Below are 20,681 nucleotides of genomic sequence, written 5' to 3' on the forward strand. Positions count from 1 at the left end.
ATCCTAAATAGGTAAATAGGCTCAATGGCCTGTGATGGGATGTTAGATGGGGTGGGATCTGAGTTACTACAGAGAATTCTTTCCTGGGTATCTGGCTGGTGAATCTTGCCCATATGCTCAGGGTTTAGCTGATCACCATATTTGGGGTCAGGAAGGAATTTTCCTCCAGGGCAGATTGGAAGACGCCCTGGAGGTTTTTCGCCTTCATCTGTAGCATGGGGCATGGGTCACTTGCTGGAGGATTCTCTGCACCTTGAAGTCTTTAAACCATGATTTGAGGACTTCAATAGCTCAGACATAGGTGAGAGGTTTATCATAGGAGTGGGTGGGTGAGATTCTGTGGCCTGCATTGTGCAGGAGGTCAGACTAGATGATCATAATGGTCCCTTCTGACCTTAATATCTATGAATCTATGAATCTAAGATGTTATGAGCAACTGGAAAGAGGGAGCTTCATTGTAATGATCTTCTCATCCTTAACTGTAGTACCATGCCCATCAATGCCAGTTTGTATTTATAACTCTGAAAAATACCAAAAATATAGTTTGTTTTACAATTACATGGTACAACACAAAAGATACAGGGATCATTATAATAAAAACATTTATTTCACTGAGTGGTTTGGGGCATCTGGAAACCATTTCATATTTGAATGAAAATGACCTTTCCTTCCTTGCATTTCAAGCCATCCTGTTACTTCACAGTGCTTTTGTTCCTCCACTCCTTGCACAAAACGTAGATTCAAGTCTCCTTATTATGAAAATGATCTAATAAAATAATTATCTCAAACATTTATTCTTTATTCAAAAAGTGCCACTCACCAGTTAATTGTTTCATTTAGTTAAATTAACCCATAATATGTTCAATTTTCAAACTCATATTCAATACATTTTTAGTTCAGTTATGCCGCATACACGGCTGAGCCATGTTAGGGGAAGGATAGGAAGGCCATTGCCAGGGCATTGGTGTCAGGAGACACTGAGTCCTTTGAAAGGCATAATGCCTCCTTAGCACTGGGGAGAACGTGATGGAGAGCAGTTCTTGTTACAGCTTTAAAACGTGCAAAGGTATTCCCCCACACATAGCCAGCCTATGTGGGGTTTATGAGCAAGGGGAAGGGTCAGGACCTCCCCCATTTTCCATTTGAGGACAAAAAATGGGTGGAAATTTTTTGACCCGCCCTTGTTCTGTGTATTCTCTCTTTTGTATTGATTTCCCGCAGGGATTCACCTGTTTTTTCACTAGCACTCTTTCTGGGGCCAGTCAGCACGAACGGTACTTTCCACTGTGGGGAGACAGATTAAGCCTCTCCTGTGTGGGTGCATTGTGGAAAGAAGGGACCCCTGCAGCTTATCTCCCTTGTAGCATATCCACGCAGAGGGAGGCATAATTAGCTCATAATGAATATGATACTTAACTGTTTCTGAATGGGTTTCCTCCTTTTCCTCCCAGCATATAGACATTCCCCTGGTGGAATCATTGTCCTGGCACTGAAACAGAAAATCAATAGGTTTCAGAGTAGCAGCCGTGTTAGTCTGTATTCACAAAAAGAAAAGGAGTACTTGTGGCACCTTAGAGACTAACAATTTTATTTGAGCATAAGCTTTCATGAGCTACAGCTCACTGCATCCGATGAAGTAAGCTGTAGCTCACGAAAGCTTATGCTCAAATAAATTTGTTAGTCTCTAAGGTGCCACAAGTACTCCTTTTCTTTTTGAGAAAAGCAATAGGTGGTTCATTTTCAGAGTTTTCAGTGTTTCATACCACTTCACAACATTACAAAACCCAGGAAATTCAATTAAAGCCAATGCTCATTCCTTAAGCCATGGCATTATGTAAAGCTAAAAGGCACAGTGACATAAGAAGAAAGAAGGGTCAGGCTTCATTCTGTTTTTTAGTTTATTCCGTTTCTTAGTTATTAGAATATTGATGTTTATATTTAATTTTCATGTTTTTTAAATTAAACCAGCTGAAAAATGGTATAAAATGGGTATAAAAGACATCTTGTTTATTAGAGAGCCTGAAATAGGCTTCTTTCTTCCTTTTAAAAAAAATCTCTTGGCCAATATATATTCTAATTTCCTGGCTAATATATGTTTAGGGTCAATAATAATAAATAATATTATATATCACCTTCCATGAGGAAGGATCCCACAACTCTTGAAATATACAGGAATAATTTCTTCCATTACTGAAATTGTGCTTAGCAGGATGCAATTACTCAACCTGGAATTTGTCCAGGTCCTCACATTTAACATCTTCTACACTCTTTGAGAGGTCATTGGGTCCAATGCATAGAGCATTCTCCAGAGACAGGTTCAATTCCCAGCTTTGTGACTGTAGGCAAGTTACTTCGATGCTTGTTCTGTCTTTTCTATTTTGACAGCAAGCTCTTTGGAGCAGGAGTTGTGTCTCAGTGTTGGTACAGTGATTAGCATAATGGGGCCCTGATCTGAGTTCAGGCCTCCTGGGGTTGCTACTGTTACCACTGCTAAAGCATCTGGAGAGCTTTAATGATCACAAGTAGTCACAACATTAGGTTTGCATTTTGTAGTCCCTCCAGCAGCACAGAACCCCTCCTAGCAATATGATGGGTTGTGGATTCAAGTGACAGCTGAAACAGAAGAGTGCCACACATTGAATCACAAACACCACTTCATGCAGTACCAGGGTTTGTTTGTTTTTTGGAAGCCACCCATCCAAATATTGACCCAGCTTGCCTTTGCTTAGCTGGGGAAGAGTACAGGCCCAGCTAGTAGGAGCACACATTATGCATGTAATAATTTCAAATATTCAATATTTTAAATGTCTATTTGAGTACCCTTTTTCTATAGCACATCCAGTTTACAGTCTGGAGACTGACTGAATAGTTCAGTGACAAAAAAACCCTAACAAATAAAACAGTATTAAAGTCCAAGGCTGCAAACCCTTCCACACTTATCTACATGTGTGAATAAGGTTATATGAGGAAGTATATAGTATTGGACCCACAGTCAGTAAGTTCTCTTCCCCAAGATTTATTCCTAGGGTCTGTCTACCCTGCAAATGAATGTGTGATTGTAGTGCGGGTAGGTATACTTGCAGTAGCTTTAATCTAGCTAGTGCAGGTACCAACTGTAGTGAAGATGTGGTGGCAAGGGCTTCACCATGGGCTAGCTGCTGCAGTACAAGTCCACCAGGGATCCTGGGAAAATATTCTGGTGGCTGACACACAGCAGAGTCCATGACACCACATCTGCACTACTATTTTTACCCACGTGAGCTAGATTAAAGTTAGTGTGAGTATGCCTACCCATGCTACAATTGCACCTTCATTCGTGGTGTAGACATACCCTACATAACACACCCTAATTTGCAGTGTAGATGTACTTGTGACAGAATGACAATATCCTGAACAATCCTTATGGAATTAAGATAACATTTACAGAATTAAGTTAAACGTTATTGAATTAGGGTTAATACCTTTGGGATATAATACATTAAAATGTTGTTATGGATGTGTTATTGTGGCATTGTATGTATCTTCTCTAGTGGGAGAAAGATGCTGATATACTTCCATCCTTATCAACCCTTAGAAGCCACCTCCCTGGAGAGGTTTGCATACACTGGATTCTCCAAAGACCAACAGACAAAGAAAGTGTTTTTTAAATAAACAGCCTGGTTTTAACCTGGCTCAGGGCCTTCTTCTTGATCCAGCAAATGGACAGGTCCTCTAGTGAAGGAAGAACCCCAATCCTTTGGGAAGGGTTGGAAGGACTGGGCTTACTGACACCCCATAAGACTGAGTGCTTGTTCTGAGTTGAAGCTGTAATGAAGCACAAGGACTCCCCTTGGGTGGGGATTTGAAGGACTGCTCCTGCCAGAATCCATGTTAGAGCTGTGGGGATCTCCAGTAAGCTTATTAGCATGTGTGTAGGGTTTTTTTATTGTTTTTAGTATGTTTTCTCTGTAGTGCTTTTTACCTTAAAAATAAACTAGGCTTGCATAGAAAGAACTGTGTGGTACTTAGAACTGTAGTAATTACATCTACTAGCCATCTCTGATGAGAAAGCAAGCACGTGTCCTTGGGCAATCTGTCTGTGCTTGGAATAACATGGTGAAGGCAGGGAACTGTGCAGCCTGGAGATATCATGGTTAAGGCTGTGTGTCTGTCATGGAGGTCACAGAAGTCACAGATTCCATGACCTCCATGACTTTTGCAGCAGCTGGTGCAGATGGCTGAGGGGCTGCCGGAACACTCGGGCAGCCCCTGGGCCAGCAGCAGTTTGGGTGTGGGAGGGGACTCAGAGCTGAGGCAGCGGGTTGGAGTGTGGGGGGGAAGGGGAGGGAGCTCCTTGGAAGCGGCTGGCATGACCCTACAACTCCTGACCCCCAGCAATCGTGGCACTCCCAGACCACCCTCCTGCCCAGGGCACCCGGGGGCCCCGATACAAGTTTTAGTAAAGTTTATTTATTTAGGTAAATAGTACAAGTCATGGACAGGCCGTGAATTTTTGCTTACTGCCCATGACCTGTCCATGACTTCTACTAAAAATACCCATGACTAAAACGTAGCCTTAATCATGGTCAGAAGGGAGAAAGATGTGTGTCTCCACCCAAGAGCGGTGATAGCCAGGGAAGCCAGAAGCCTGAGAGTTTGTCCCTTTACTGGATCACTGAGGGGAAATAGAACTGCAATTGCCCTGGAATGTGACAGTACCCTTGAGAGGGCTGTGTTTACACAACAATTAAAAAAAAGTTCAGCCTAAACCAAAACTAAACAAAAAAATGACACAGTGTGGGATTCAATCTAGGCCACTTGAGGGGTATAGAGCCCACTGGCTCTCAACTAGCCACCATTATAGACCTTCCCTTATGCAAAGGCAGGGAGAAGCCGAGAGGCTGCACTTAATCTGTTTCACAAAGATCAGATAGTGTACTTACACTCTGTCACACAGCCCCTTTCTGCTTTTTCTCTGTTTAGGTGTTTGACTAAACTGGGTACTAAAGTGAACTTTAATCAAGCTGGAAAAGGCATAACAAGAATCATTGGCTGGAAGCTGATGACAGGCAAATTCACATTAGAAATTAGGCACAACCTTTTAACAGTGAAAGTGATACCCTTTGGAAAAAACTACCAAGGGAAGGAGGAGATTCGCCATCTCTTGATGTCTTGAAATCAACACTGGATGCCTTTCTGCAAGATATGCTTTAGCCAAACACAAGTTATTGGGGTAAATACAGAGATAACGGGGTGAAATGTAATGACTTGAGTTATACCTGAGGTCCAACTAAGTGATCTGCTGGGCCTTCTGGGCCTTCAAAACAATTACTCATTTTTTGTCTGTGCTCTTTTAAGCCACACAGAAGTACAATTTAAGCAGCACTGTTTAGAGGAAGAAGTTTGTGAGTCATAAATTCGAGTTTGAATCCTGACTCTTCTACTAATTGGCTGTGTAAACTTGTGAACAAAGAATGTAGGTCAAACCTAAAGAATGGGTGACTTTATTCTGGGGAGCAGTGACTTTGAAAAAGATTTGAGGGTCATGGTGGATAATCAGCTGAACATGAGATCCGAATGAGATACTGTTACCAAAAGGGCTAATGCAATCCTTGCATTTATAAGCAGGGGAATATCGTGCAGGAGCAGGGAGGTTATATTACCTCTATACTTGGCACTGGTGCAACCTCTAGTGGAATACTGTGTCCAATTTTGGTATCCATACTTCAAGAGGGATGTTGAAAAATTGGAGAGGGCTCAGAGAAAAGCCATGAGAATGATTAAAGGATTGAAAAGGGGTCTTGTAGTGACAGATTCAAGGACCTCAACATATTTAGCTTATCAAAGAGAAGTTTAGGGGATGATTTGACCACAGTGTATAAAAGTACATACTTTCAGAACCGAAATCTGGTAATACAGGGCTCGTCCAATATTTAAGCTCATCCAAAACATCCCTTTATAAGACCCAAGTTTCGGTTGTTTATAACTTTGTCCAACTTTAACCAGTGGGACTGAGATTTCCCATGCCAGGGATCTGCCTCAGTCTGAATTTTTTAGAAAACTTCACCAAAAATGGTTCAGCCATTCCCAAGAATGAGGTTAGTGTAAAATATGTTGTTTTGTTCATGTTAGAGAGTTAGTAAAACCATTTCATTGAGAAGCTTTAGCACCTCAATGCTTGGGAGCAGGGGCTTAAAATTTGGCAGGGGGGTCACCATGGTGTTAGGGATGTACCTTTAGCCATCCTCATGAAAATGTGTCCAAATTTGGCCATTACGAGCCTCTAAAAAATAGCAGTTTGCACATGCTTAAGAGACTTATTTAGATAGCAGCTAAATTCTCTGAATATTCTGTATGCAATCAGATGCTTCATTGCCTCACAACTCCTACAAGCAACTCCACTGTGCATACGCCAGCACCACACAGCCACTAAGAATGCTCCATCCCAGAGCAGCAGGGAATGAACAAGTCTTTCTCTGCAGAACTCCTCCCACCCACCAAGGGCTGCTCTGGTACCAGGCATTGAATTGAGAGCAGGGAGACTCTCTCTAATTTGTTCTCAATGCTCCCCTTGCAGGCACCTAGGCAGCAAGGAGAAGGTGGAATGCAGAGGAGTGAGGAGCTAGGTCTGGGGGGAATTATAAGGGGGTAGACCGAGATGAAGAGCAAGGAAAAGGAGAGGACTGGGATGAGAAACAGAGAGGGGGTGGTGGTAAGGGAAAATGAAACAAAGACAAGCTGGAGAGACCAGGGATAGAAGGAGTCAGGCTTTTGGGGCCTGGGGCAGAATGGTGCGTGACCTCTACAAGAATTCTCCCCTCGGAACCTGAAATAGGATTCAGGATTCCTAAGTATCAACATTCATATGCTGTTGGCTAGTAGCTGTGAAACTCACTGGAAAATATGTTTGTGAGGCAAACCAGTAGCCAGATTGGGTCTGCTCACTCCAGTACAGGGGTTCTCTGAGGGATATTAGTTGGCGGCTCCTTCACGGAGCTGTGAGCAGGGGTGTGTACCTGACATGTGGTGTACCTCACCACCCTCCCTGACACTTCCCTCTTCTGCAGCGTGAGGGAGACCCTGGCACACATTTACATCGAGTGCACGAGGCTACAGCCCCTTTTCTGGCTACTCCAGAACCGTCTCCTCAGGTTTTGGCTGCACTTCTCCCCCACGCATCCTGATCTTTGTACATCCCATCCACGAAGTTGTGAGACCTTCTCATCAACCTCCTCCTGGCATTGGCCCAGGTAGCCGTCTACCATACCAGGAGGAGGATGCTGGACAGGGAGATACTCTGCGACTGTGGGACCTATTTCTGCTCCTCCCTCAGATCACATCTCTGGGCAAAGTTCCTCTGGGCCACATCCACTAACCCCTGGATGCCTTCAAGGAGCAGTTGGGGCTATCTGGGGTTCTCTGCTCGGTGTCCCCCTCTCAATCCCTGCTTTTGACCCTGTGACTCTCACTCCCATCCCTATTTTCTCATTTGTTGTCCCTGCATTTACCTGAGCCCTGGGTCCAGTAGCTCCTCCCCTTGGCTGGGGGAGGGGCCTTTAGATGTGGGTGGGCTTGTGGCCACCTGTCCCCAGGAACATAATAGGAACAGGGGTTCTCTGGGGGATATTACTTGCCAGTTCCTTCACTGAGGCAAGAGGGAGACCCTGGCGCACATATACATCAAGAGCACCAGGTTGCAGCCCCTTTTCAGGCTCATCCAGAATCTTCTGCTCAGGTTCCGGCTGCACTTTTCCCAACACCACTTTTCGCACACCCTATCTGTGGCCCCATGACGTTGTGAGACCTCTTCATCAACCTCCTCCTAGCGCTGGCCAAGATGGCCGTCCACCATACCAGGAGGAGGATGCTGGACAGGAAGGTGCTCTGCGAGTGTTGGGCCTATATCTGCTCCTCCCATAGGTCATGTCTCTAGATAGAGTTCCTCTGGGCCATGTCCACTAGCTCCCTGGACACCTTCGAGGAGCAGTGGGCACTGTCCGGGGTTCTCTGCTCAGTGTCCCCATCTGGCTCCCTGCTTTTGACCCTGTGACCCTCACTCCCATCACTGTTTTCTCATTTGTTGTCCCACAAACTCATGTAATACTCTGGTCTGGTAGCTCCTCCTCTTAGGCTGGGGGGGGGAGGGCTTTAGCTGTGGGCGGCTTTCACCAGCCCAACCCCAGAGCCTCAATAGGTACAATAACACCCCTCCAGCAGAGTCTGCACTGTCTCATCCCTCAGGCATGCTGCAGCAACTCAGCTACATTGACTCATCCCTCAAGCAGAACCTGCAGGCATGCTGCAGCAGCTTATCCCTGGGCAGGCCCTGGGTCAGATGACCCTCTAAGCACAGGTATTTCACTCTTACTGCCAGAACCACAAAGTTAGTCTGTGCAGCAGCACCACTTGGTTAGGAACCTCCTGCTGCCTTGCAGTGTTACAGACTCCCTAGGCTTCCTTCCAGCCTGTCCTCAATTCTCTCCCTGTTCCTGCCTCAACCTTGCCCATGCCTTGTTCCAGCCTGCTTCAGCCTTGTCCATGCCCTATTCCAACCTCGCTCCAGCCCTGCACCCATCTCCTGACCCAAACCCTTGGACTGACTCCAACCCGGCTTCGACATTCAGCCTGCATCCAGACTCTGACTCTGTTCCTGATTTGGTTTGCCCCATGGACTCTGACCCCGGTTCTGACCCACAGCTTGTCCCCAGACCCCAGTTTCAGCAGTGCCCTTAGCCCGGTTCTGACTCTACATCCAGCTTCGGCCTTTGTCACCTGTTCTCGACCACAGCTCCAACCTCTAGGCTTGACTGCCCAGAACCCAGAGCCTGGCAGCGTTCCTCATCCCTCTAATGGCCAGCCCACTTAGAAAATAATTTTAAAAGAATGTTAAGTTTGCAAAGTCAAGAACTCAACTGTCAGGAAATGCTAGGATTAAGGTTGACCATACAACTTTAATTTGGCATCCTTGTGCATAGGCATTATGATACAGTCTTCAGTTACATGGTCACATACCATCTTTTTCACAGGACCCCTACCTCATTCAGTGCACAGATTAGAATAGATGATACTCAGGGAATGAATCAAGGAGGTACAGGGAATAAGGCTGTTGTCTGTAGGATCCGTATCTCATTTTCTCTGGATGGTGTGCAGATAGTGAGGTAGAGGATTGCAAGAAGAAAAGGCTGGTCTTGTGGTTAAGGCAGTTGAATACCACTCTGTAAAACGAAAAGGAGTACTTGTGGCACCTTTGAGACTAACAAATTTATTTGAGCATAAGCTTTCGTGAGCTACAGCTCACTTCATCGGATGCATTCAGTGGAAAATACAGTGGGGGGATTTTATATACACACAGAACATGAAACAATGGGTGTTACCATACAAACTGGAACAAGAGTGATCAGGTACGGTGAGCTATTACCAGCAGGAGAGCAGGGGGAGGGGGGAACCTTTTGTAGTGATAATCAAGGTGGATCATTTCCAGCAGTTGACAAGAACGTGTGAGAAATAGTGTGTGTGTGTGGGGGGGGGAAATAAACATGGGGAAATAGTTTTACTTTGTGTAATGACACATCCACTCCCAGTCTTTATTCAAGCCTAAGTTAATTGTATCCAGTTTGCAAATTAATTCCAATTCAGCAGTCTCTCATTGGAGTCTGTTTCTGAAGTTTTTTTGTTGTAATATTGCCACTTTTAGGTCTGTAATTGAGTGACCAAAGAGACTGAAGTGTTCTCTGACTGGTTTTTGAATGTTATAATTCTTGAGTCTGATTTGTGTCCATTTATTCTTTTATGTAGAGACTGTCCAGTTTGGCCAATGTACATGGCAGAGGGGCATTGCTGGCACATGATGGCATATATCACATTGGTAGATGTGCAGGTGAACGAGCCTCTGATAGTGTGGCTGATGTGATTTGGCCCTATGATGGTGTCCCCTGAATAGATATGTGGACACAATTGGCAACGGGCTTTGTTGCAAGGATAGGTTCCTGGGTTAGTGGTTTTATTGTGTGGTGTGTGGTTGCTGGTGAGTATTTGCTTCAGGCTGGGGGGCTGTCTGTAAGCAAGGACTGGCCTGTCTCCCAAGATCTGTGAGAGTGATGGGTCATCCTTCAGGATAGGTTGTAGATCCTTGATGATGCGCTGGAGAGGTTTTAGTTGGGGGCTGAAGGTGATGGATAGTGGCGTTCTGTTGTTTTCTTTGTTGGGCCTGTCCTGCAGTAGGTAACTTCTGGGTACTCTTCTGGCTCTGTCAATCTGTTTCTTCACTTCAGCAGATGGGTATTGTAGTTGTAAGAATGCTTGATAGAGATCTTGTAGGTGTTTGTCTCTGTCTGAGGGGTTGGAGCAAATGCGAAAGCTTATGCTCAAATAAATTTGTTAGTCTCTAAGGTGCCACAAGTACTCCTTTTCTTTTTGCGGATACAGACTAACACGGCTGCTACTCTGAACCCCGTAGAACGATTTTATCCCTGCCAGTACCACAGAGTTCCTATGTGATGCTGGGCAAGTCACTTAAACCAAATTTTTCACAGGTGTCCACTGTTCCTCATCATCTTCTGGATGCCCAACTTGAGACTCCGGGGTCTGATTTGCAAAAGGCCTGAGCACTCACAGCTGCAACTGAAGTCAATGAGAACTGCTGTGAACAAATAAAGTGGTATAAAACACTACGTTCTCCCTGGGCTTGTCTACACTTAAAACACTATAGCAGCACATCTGCACCTCTCTTGCTCCACCACTGTAGTGCTTCAGTGTAGACACTACCTATGCCAATGGGAAGGGTTCTCCCATCGATGGAGGAAATCCACCTCCCTGAGAAGTAGTCGCTAGGTCGACAGAAGAATTTTTCACACACCTGACTGACGTAGTTAAGCTGACCTAATTTTCTACTGTAAACCAGGCCTATGTCTTCATTTCAGGTTTAACCTGAGTTATGGACACTCAATTTACTCCTCTCAAGTTAGCGTAGCTTGAGTGAGGTCTGATCCACACTGGACACTTACACTGGTTTAGCTACATCTCTCAGGGATGTGAAAAATCCACCCCCCTGAGAGACGCAGCTATACTGAATAACTCCCAATGCAGACAGTGGAAGAATTCTTCCGTTGACCTAGCTACCGCCTCTCGGGAAGGTGGATTATCTACACTGATGAGAGAACCGCTCCCGTTGGTGTAGGTAGTATCTACACTGAAGCAGGGAAGCTGCACTGCTGTAGCATTTTAAGTGCAGACATACCCTGAGAGTGGCCATATTGCAAATTAACACCTGAGCCACACAGAGTGATGGTATTTGCAGCACAGAGTGCTTATGTTAGCAGCTGACCAGTTGTGCTCTCTCGAGCTGTTATCTATACCCCCTGAGAGGCCAACCAACACAAACAGAAAGCATCACCACATTTGAGTTAAGGGGTTTTGTGTGTGGATGGGAGTCAAATTAGGGGTAACCCTTGAGATATAACACATGGTAACTGTAGTGAAGAAAAGCCCTTAGTGTCCAAACTCACCTCCTTCCTGGGGTTTGGCTTTATTGATAAGTCAAAAGCATGAATGTAACAAACCTTGGCTGACACTTCCTCCTAGGATTTCCTTCCAAAAGCTCTTGTCCTGAGCACAAAGAGACTCTCTCACATCCCTTACATTCCCATACAAGCTAGCTGAAGTCACATGTCAACATGAGACAGCAGTAATTACCAAGACTATTAAGGAATAGTTTTGGATGCAGAACCTAGGTAACTCGCAAAAAAGCCCCAAGCATTCTACAGGGTCTCAGGCTAAGACTTCACAAGAGATATTGACCCGAAAAACTGCTTTTCGTTCTCACACCAGCTCATCTGTCGTGGTGCTAAGACTGGTGGAAGACACATAGTACACCATCACCAGCACCTGAACTGTTTTTACTATGTTCACAAAAGCTTATGCTCAAATAAATTTGTTAGTCTCTAAGGTGCCACAAGTACTCCTTTTCTTTTTGCGGATACAGACTAACACAGCTGCTACTCTGAAACCTGTTACTATGTTTCAGTTTAGCCTACTGAAAGGCAAGTGTAACCGAAATGCTGTCAGAATAATTTCTGGCCAATGAAGCCTTGTCTGTACTAGAGCTTCCACTGCACCAATTCAGCTGGACCAGTGTTAGAATGGATTAGGAGGGAGGGGATTGGTACATTTTTTACACTGTAGACAAGGCCTTAGAATTTACCAGTCAAGCAAAAAATGTCATCAATATACATTTAAGGCTGAGAACATATCCTCCCCATCCACAAAAAAGTATTCCCCCTGTGACACTCTGAGTAAGTTTCACAGACCTGGAGAAGAGCTCTCTGTAAGCTCAAAAGTTTGTCTCTTTTGCCAACAGAAGTTGGTCCAACAAACGATATTACCTCACCCACTTTGTCTCTCTAATATCATGGTACTGACATGGCTACAACACTGCATACTACAATGGAAGATATTGAATTTTGCTGTCTGAAATGGAAACTCTACAATGTGAAGAAAAAGGAAGCAAAACTTAACAGCAACATCTCTTTCCTGAGCAAATGCAAGAAGAGGAAGCTAGTCACCTTGTGCAGTAACGATGGTTCTTCGAGATGTGTACCCTTATGGGTGTCCACAATAGGTGTATCTGTGCCTCTGCACCTCTAATAAGAGATTTTAGGTAGCTGTGTGCATTCAGCCCGCACATGCACGCTCCCTCCCTCACGGTCTGCCTCTAGCACTGTGTGGGTGAACCCCCCTCAGTTCCCTCTCTACTGCAGAGACCCTTATGGAGAACTCCAAAGTAGAGGGGAGGAGGGCGGGTTGTAGAGCACCCATAGGGGGACACATCTCAAAAAACCATCGTTACTGCACCAGGTAACTTCTTCTTCTTCTTTGAGTAGTGTCCCTGTGGGTGCTTCACTGTAGGTGACTTTGCAGACGTATCTGCAACAGAGGACTGGGGCTTTGGAGTGGAGTTTGTTACTACAGAGAGTTCTGTGGAGCTGAAGATGGCATTGGAGGCTGAATCTCCAGTGATTGCATAATGTTCGGCGGAACTGTGGGGAGAGGCCCAAGTTGCTGCTCTGAAGATTTCTGATAGGGACATCTTTGAGGAATATGACTGAGGTAGAAATTGATCTCATGGAGTGCATACAGATTCTGGATGGAGGCAATAGGTGGCATCCTTGATAACAGTGATTAATGTGACCCACGACTCATTTGGATAGTCTTTCAGCTGATATTGCAGAGCCTTTGGATCTTTCTGCAAATGAAAGGAAGAGTTTAGGGGAATTCCTGAAGTCCTTAGTCCTGTCTAAGTAGAATTCTAGTACTCACCTAACATCTAGCATATGCAGAATCACCTCCCTGATGTCACTGTGTTGTTGCACTCCATATGTTTTATGGAAATATGATTATGAGTGTGAATATGATGTAACTGGAATATGCTTTATGCAAAAGGTCTCTTGTAAGGTACCATAACAAAGGTTATAACCTACTGAATATATTCCTCCTATTTGTATGAATGTATCATTCTTGTATCTGAAGCTAGAAATATGAAGTATAATGCTGAGGTCCTATTGTAATTATGCAAAGTGTGGGCCATTAATGGTGGTTTAGAATCTTGATGGCTCCCATTGACTAGGACAATTGGTTGTAAATCGTTTATTTACCTGCAAACCTTCCTGTGTACGTATGGGCCAATCCAGGAAGAATGGAGACTAGGGATCTTACAGTGACATGTAACCATGTCACATGATACTGGAATCCATATTAAACCTTGTACTTTTCCATTGATGAGGCAGGGGTGGGGACAAGCACAGATAAAGTTTCACACCTTGTGCCAAAGCTATAAAATGGTATTGAGCAGGACAAAGGAGGCTGCCAGACATGAGAAAACCCCTGCTTACCACCTGAGATGCTGCTGGAACTAACTAGGACTGTACCAGGGGAAAGGATTGGGCCCAGACTAGGAAGGAGTCTAGTCTGTGAAAGAAGCTTATTGGAACGTTTTTGAAGGTGAGATATTACCTGTAATCAGTTTCTTAATGTATTAGGCTTAGACTTGCGTGTTTTGTTTTATTTTGCTTTGTGACTTACTTTATTCTGGCTGTTATTACTTGAAACCGCTTACATCCTTCTTTTTATACTGAATAAAATCACTTTTGTTTATTAATAAACCCAGAGTAAGTGATTAATACCCGGGGGAGCAAACAGCTGTGCATATCTCTCTATCAGTGATATAGAGGGTGAATAATTTACAAATTTACCGTGTATAAGCTTTATACAGACTAAATGAATTTATCTGGGGTTTGGGAGCTGGGTGTCTGGGTGCTGGAGACAGGTAACCTGCTGAGCTGTTTTTAGTTAAAGTCTGCAGCTTTGGGGGCGTGACCCAGACCCTGGGTCTGTGTTGCAGCCGGCTAGTGTGTCTGGCTCAACGAGGCAGAGTTCTGGAGTCCCAAGCTGGCAGGGAAAATGGGCACAGAGGTAATTTAAGCACATCAGGTGACAGTCCCAAGGGGATCTCTGTGACCGAACCCGTCACAGTCACAATGTGGTTTTGGGGAGATGGATCTGTTGACTCATATGGAAAGTGGACACAACTTTAGGAAGAAATTTGGGATGTGGCCTCAGAATTACTTTGTCTTTAAAAAAGACTGTGTATGGTGGGTGTGTCATTAGGGTCTCTATTTATCCTATGCATCTAGCTGAACTGATGGTAATTAGAAATGCTGTCTTCATAGACAGGTGTAAGAGAGAGCAAGTTGCCCTGGGCTCAAAGGGAGCTCTAATCAAAGCTCTGAGAACTAGGTTAATATCCCAGGTTGGAGCGGGTGGTATCACATGTGGGAAGAGATTCCCAATGCCCTTAAGGAATACATGCATCAGCGGGTGAGCGAACACAGAGTATCCATCTACCTGACGGTGGAAAGCCATTGTGGCCACAAGATGTACCTTAAGGGAGCTGAGTGAGAGTTTTGACATCTTGAGGTTTAAAATGTAAAATGTAAAATCAGAGGGAGTGAAGATGAAGTTGGGTCTGTGTGCTTACAATGACACCAAACTTGGAATCATTGTCATTTTTGTAGGTAAGTACGTCGAGTGGTCAACTTTCAGCTGTGCAGCAACATGTCTTTCACCTTGTCAGAGCATTCTGCCTCTAAGTCCTGGAGCCAAGACTGGAGATGGTGGACCCGCAGGTTGGGGTGAAGGATCAGCCTATCACTTTGAGAGGGCAGGTGGGGAATCGGCCGAAGAGGAACCAGAGGACATATTGCCATCTGTGGCATGTAAGGGAACCAGACTTGTCTTGGCTAGGAGGGGACAATCAGAATAATTCTCGCTTTGTCTTGTCGAATTTTCAACAGGACTGTGGATAGAAGAGGAAACGGGGGGAAGGGCATACAAGACATCCATGCCCCATGGGAGGATGAGGGCGATTTATGTAAAACATACAGATCATATTGTCCATCATGACCTTTGACTGGGTGTTCTGGATGAAAGGCAGAAGGTGTGCACAGGTGTTCCTGATGCCCCTTCACTCCGAAAGATTGATATGGAGGGTCACTTCTGTGGAAGACTATTTGTCTTGACCCTTGCGGTCATAGAGGTGAGCTCTCCAGCCTATTAGGGAGGCATCCGTCATTAGAGTCAGCATCGGTGGTGGCTGCACGAATGAAACGCCTGCCCGAACATTGGATGGGTCTTTCCTCCAGTCCATGGAGTGCTTTACTGCGCAGGGCAGTGATAGCAGTTTGATTAGTCTGTGCCTGTTCAGGGAATAGACAGAAGTAAGCCACATCTGAAGACATGTCATGACCATCCGGGCGTTGGGGTGATGAAGGTGCATGCTGCCATATCACCTAGCAGCTGCAGGCAGTTCCTGGCTGATGTTTGAGTGCTGGCCTGGACTGTCTCTATGAGACTAGTAAGGATGGTAAGTTTGTATAGCGGGAGGAATGCTCCCACTTGTACTGCATCAATAAACTGCTTGTCAGCTTGTCAGCACCGATAAACTCCAGTCGCTATACCAGGATCAGTATCAATTTCTATGCAGTAAACCACTCCATGGACTGGAGGAAAGACCCATCCAATGTTTGGGCAGGTGTTTCATTCATGCAACCACCACTGATGCTGACTCTAATGACGGATGCCTCCCTAATAGAGTTGCAGATGGCAGTGGAAGATCTTCCATTTGAAAGGACAAGCTCTTCGTAGAGAAGACAGATTTTTCTCTCCACATCTTGAAGGATTCCCGGGCCACATTATGCTACACATGGGAGTCTCATGACTGCAGTCCCCTTTGTTCTGTTCCACCCCCTATATACCTTTGGCATGAGGTGGGAATCTTTTGTCTCTTTGGGTCCCCACCCCTCCTTCTAAATGGAAAACACCAGGTTTAAGATGGATTCCAGTACCAAGTGACATGGTCACATGTCCTGTGAGACCCCAAGCCTTCATTCTTTCCCAGCCTGATTCACAGGAAGGCTTGCAAGTAAACAGAGCCATCTACAGTCAATTATCCTAGTTGATGGGAGCCATCAAGATTCTAAACCACCATTAATGGCCCACACTTTGCATAACTACAATAGGACCTCAGAGTTATATTTTATATTCCTAGTTTCAGATACAAGAATGATATATTCATACAAATAGGATGACCACACTCAGTAGATTATAAGCTTTGTAATGATACCTTATAAGAGACCTTCTGCGTGAAGCATATTCCAGTTACATTATATTCACACTCATTAGCATATTTTTATAAAATCATATGGAGTGCAGCATCACATCCACCTCAAAGAATTCTATCACAACAATAACAACACAACTCACACTTACCACGTTTCACTGACAACCATAAGAAAAGAGAATTGATTGCTTCATTAAAAAAAACTGACTGTGAAATCCTTAAACAATATCACATCCACCATAATCTCTCCGCTGCCAAGAGAACCCCCATACAGTCTCTGAAATCTAACCACACACCTCTAGTTGTCACCTACCACTCCATACTGGAACCCAAATGGGGTATCATCAAACTATTACAACCCATAATTGACGGGAACCCCATCTTGAAAGAAATCTTTCCCAAATCCCCTCTTCTGGCCTTCAAACAACCCCCCAACCTCAGCAGCAGCAGCAAGCTTCCCAGAGACCAGGATACACCAACTCAAAGTAGTGCCAGACCCTGCAACTACAGATGCAAAACCTGCAGACATATCTCCACTGCTACAATCCCCCACAATACCCCTTTTAAGATCCATGGGTCTTAAACATGCTTTCACAACATGAAGTGTACCTCATCCAATGCACTAAATGCCCCAATATAAAGTATGTGGGCAAAATCAGATAATCACTACACTCTCAAATGAACTCACACAGGAAAATGAAAAAAGACAAAAACACCACATTGCCTGTGGAAAAATACTTTTCACAAAGCAATCACTCTATATCTGACCTATCAGTCCTCATCCTCAAAGGAAACCTGCACAACACTTTCAAAAGACAAGTCAGTGAGCTTAACTCATAACTTTGCTAGACACAAAAAAATCATGGACTGAATAGAAACACTGGATTTATGTTTTATTATTACAACAATTTATAACCTACTAACAACCCTCCCCAACTGCTTCTCTGCTCTTCCTTTCCTTCCTATGCCTGGAGGGGTGTTAATGGCCACTTTATCTTGAATGGTTCCTTGAAATATGTGTTTGTTTAGCAAAAGTAGCTATATCATATCATTTCTCAAACTGGGGGTCCCACCCCAAAAGGGGATCGCAAGACTACTATAGGGGGGCTCACGAGAGCAGCAGCTGCTGGCTGGGCATCCAGCTCTGAAGGCAGCACTGCTACCAGCAGCAGTGCAAAAATAAGAATTGCATGGTATAGAGCCTGAAATATTTTCAAAGGGGATCCCAGCAAAAAAAGTTTGAGAACCCCTCTATTTAACTGTGACACTCTGATCTATTTCCCACACTTGAAGGCATAGGCACTGACTTCCCCTCTTTCCCATGGGTGCTCGACCCCCCTCTGCCCTGCCCCCACTCCATGAGACCCCCACCCCTGCCCCGCCTCTTCCCAGCCCTGCCCCGCCCCCATTTCAACCCCTTCCCCAAAGTCCCTGCCCCAACTCTGCCCCCTCCCTGCCCCTATTCCAACCCCTTCCCCAAACCCCCACCCCAGACCTGCCTCTTCCCCACCTCCTCCCCTGAGCACACTACGTTCCCGCTCCTCCCTCCCGGAGCGTGCTAATGCTGCCAAATGGGGGGGGGGGGAAGAGAAGCACTGGGAAGTAGGCGGAGGAGCAGGGGAGGAGGAGATGGGGCAGGGGGAGAGGGGAGCTTGGCTGCTGGTGGGTGCAGAGCACCCACTAATTTTCCCCATGGGTGCTCCAGCCCCGGAGCGCCCATGGAGTCGGCGCCTATTCCTGAAGGAGAGCTCTGTGTAAGCTCAAAAGCTTGTCTCTCTCACCAACAGAAGATATTACCTCACCTACCTTGTCTCTCTAATATCCTGGGACCGTCACAGCTATGACAACACTGCATATTACGGATGGGTCATTTTGAATGCAGATATTAGAAATTCATACCATTCTCAATTAAAATGCAGCCACCAAGTTTAACTTTGTGCCCTGAACCTTTACCAATTCTCCATATAAAAATCTCTCTCTATTCCCGTCCACCTTCTGCAGGAGGGCTTAAAGCCATCCACGCCACAGTGTACCGTCTATCTGTACAGGCCAGAGACTCCTGTATTTTCAATTTATTCTCTACATGCAGGCTGGAGATCTCAAGTACTCACCCACTATCCCGGTACAGATTCCAGATACCCATATCTCTCTTTGGGCCTGAACATTGACTATAATCAATTAATGAAAAACTGTATTGTAGCATACATACATAATGAAGCAGAGATAAGATTGATGTGGCAGTGAAAGAAGAGGTCTTGGCCTGTATTTAGAAAATGGGCAATAGTAGGGGTGGCTCTGTAGAGGTTGCTGTTGGAACCTTAACTGACTATTTCCTAACTTCTTTAGTATTTACATTCTTGGGTACTGCATTACTCTGTAGAGAATTTTTTTAAAACCTCAACCCTGATTGTGAGTTAACCAGTGTTTTTTGCTCGTTTAATTTTGACTATGACAATCTTTAGGCCTCTTTTTGTTTAACTGCACACAAAATTAGTGCACTTACTGCTTACAAAAGTGCTTAACTGACAGCACTGAATAGTGAAGTTCTCTACCCAGCAAATCATTATGTAGCGACAGTGGCATTGTTATCTTCTCCACAGTGGCTCACAAAGATGCCTCAACGTTCTTCTGGGTAGATTACTTCTGGGTCCAATTGGATAATTCAGTTTTTATTTCAATCCAATTGTGAGTCTCTCTGCTGAGACCTTCAACTACCAATTATTGCCAAGCATGCTCGTAAATCAACTTCTGGAAACTAATTTTTAATAATATAAAAGCATAACATCTTGGTGTCCATACTCAGAAAAATGGGTTTCTAAATGAAATAACCTGGCCTTTAAACTGTGTTTTTCCTAAATACCCAAAGTTGCATGTCCACATGAAGGGCTGAAAATTCCAGTTTACAAATCAAACTGAGCCAAACTTCAAAAGTGTTGGAATCTCGCCCTGCCCCCTTCCTCTTACACCAAACTGAAACTCGGGGAGAATTTTTAGATCTAAATTATATATAGGGCTTTATAGAGGAAATGCTGACTGACCCAGAACTATAACCACCTAGTTGTTTTTATTTTTTTAAATTTTGTATATAGTCACTCCATGAAACTGTATTTCATTAACTTTTCATTTGAAGGTCTCCTAAGGCGTCCGTGACAGAAGACGGGGAAAGCCGAATCTGGGAGCCAAAGGGGCCAGTGCAAAATCCTTTTGCTTCTTATATTTTAGTTTTCACCCGCCAGGAAAATGTTCCCAGCATCATGGGTCCCGGGACCTCTGTCCTCCTCGATGCGGGCGCTCAGCACGGGAGTTTCACAGAATGCAACTCGCCTCATGCGCTAGGCTCGGCAGGCTCAGTCGCCGCCCCGAGCGCGCTTAGCCCCGCCGGGAAATGGCACCGCAAGGCACCGGCGAGCGGGGACACCGCGGCTGGGGGTTGATAGCGACGCTCTAGGTCTGCCCCGGCATCCCTGCCTACCCCACGCCCGACACTTGCCTTTATAATAAGAGACCCTCGGAGGCACCAACTCACCCAAAGCAGCAGCCACAGTCCGGGGCGCAGAGTCCCGCGCAGCGGCAGGCGAAGCACTGGGGCCGCTGGCGCAGCGGCTGTGAGCGCGGAGTGGCGGGAGATGCGCGGCCGCCGCTCCCCGGGTGACTCAGGTGGCGGGCGGGGCAGTGACAAGCGGAGCCTCCCGGCTCCCCGCTCGCACGCGATCCTCAGCCCCGCGCGCCGGCAGCAGAGGGCGCTGCGGCGCCAGGAAGGGCGCGGGGGAGGCGGCCCTGCCGCCAGTGCGCGCCCATTGGGACCGGCCGCCCCGCCCTGCCACCAACCCACCCCCACCCCCGCCCGGCTGCCCTGCCCGGGCGGGCTCGTCTCCCCCGAGCGGCGCAGGAGCGGGGCCGGGGGCCGGCGCGTGCCTCTGTCCGGGCGCCCGCCCGAGCGGGCCTGGCTGCAGCCGGCGCCGGCCCGCCCAGAGATACCCCGTCAGTCAGGGAGCGCGGCGTGACAGGCGGCGGAGGGGACCGAGCCTGC

The 20,681-nt window shown here is 45.8% G+C and overlaps 1 protein-coding gene across 1 annotated transcript in view; it reads right to left on the reverse strand.

Moving 5' to 3' along the window:
• The window catches only part of AHRR (aryl hydrocarbon receptor repressor), a 146,751-nt gene extending 126,452 nt beyond the window's left edge, over positions 1-20,299 (reverse strand). The window contains exons 1-2 of the mRNA XM_074943209.1: positions 20,178-20,299; positions 1,418-1,489 (exon numbers count right to left, since the gene is read on the reverse strand). Coding sequence (XP_074799310.1) covers positions 1,418-1,479 — 62 coding nt within the window. The 5' untranslated portion in view covers positions 1,480-1,489; positions 20,178-20,299. The remainder of the gene's footprint in view (positions 1-1,417; positions 1,490-20,177) is intronic.
• Between the last annotated feature and the right edge of the window lie 382 nt (positions 20,300-20,681).

The sequence above is a fragment of the Natator depressus genome, chromosome 2, assembly GCF_965152275.1.
Source record: "Natator depressus isolate rNatDep1 chromosome 2, rNatDep2.hap1, whole genome shotgun sequence".
Taxonomy (NCBI): domain Eukaryota; kingdom Metazoa; phylum Chordata; order Testudines; family Cheloniidae; genus Natator; species Natator depressus.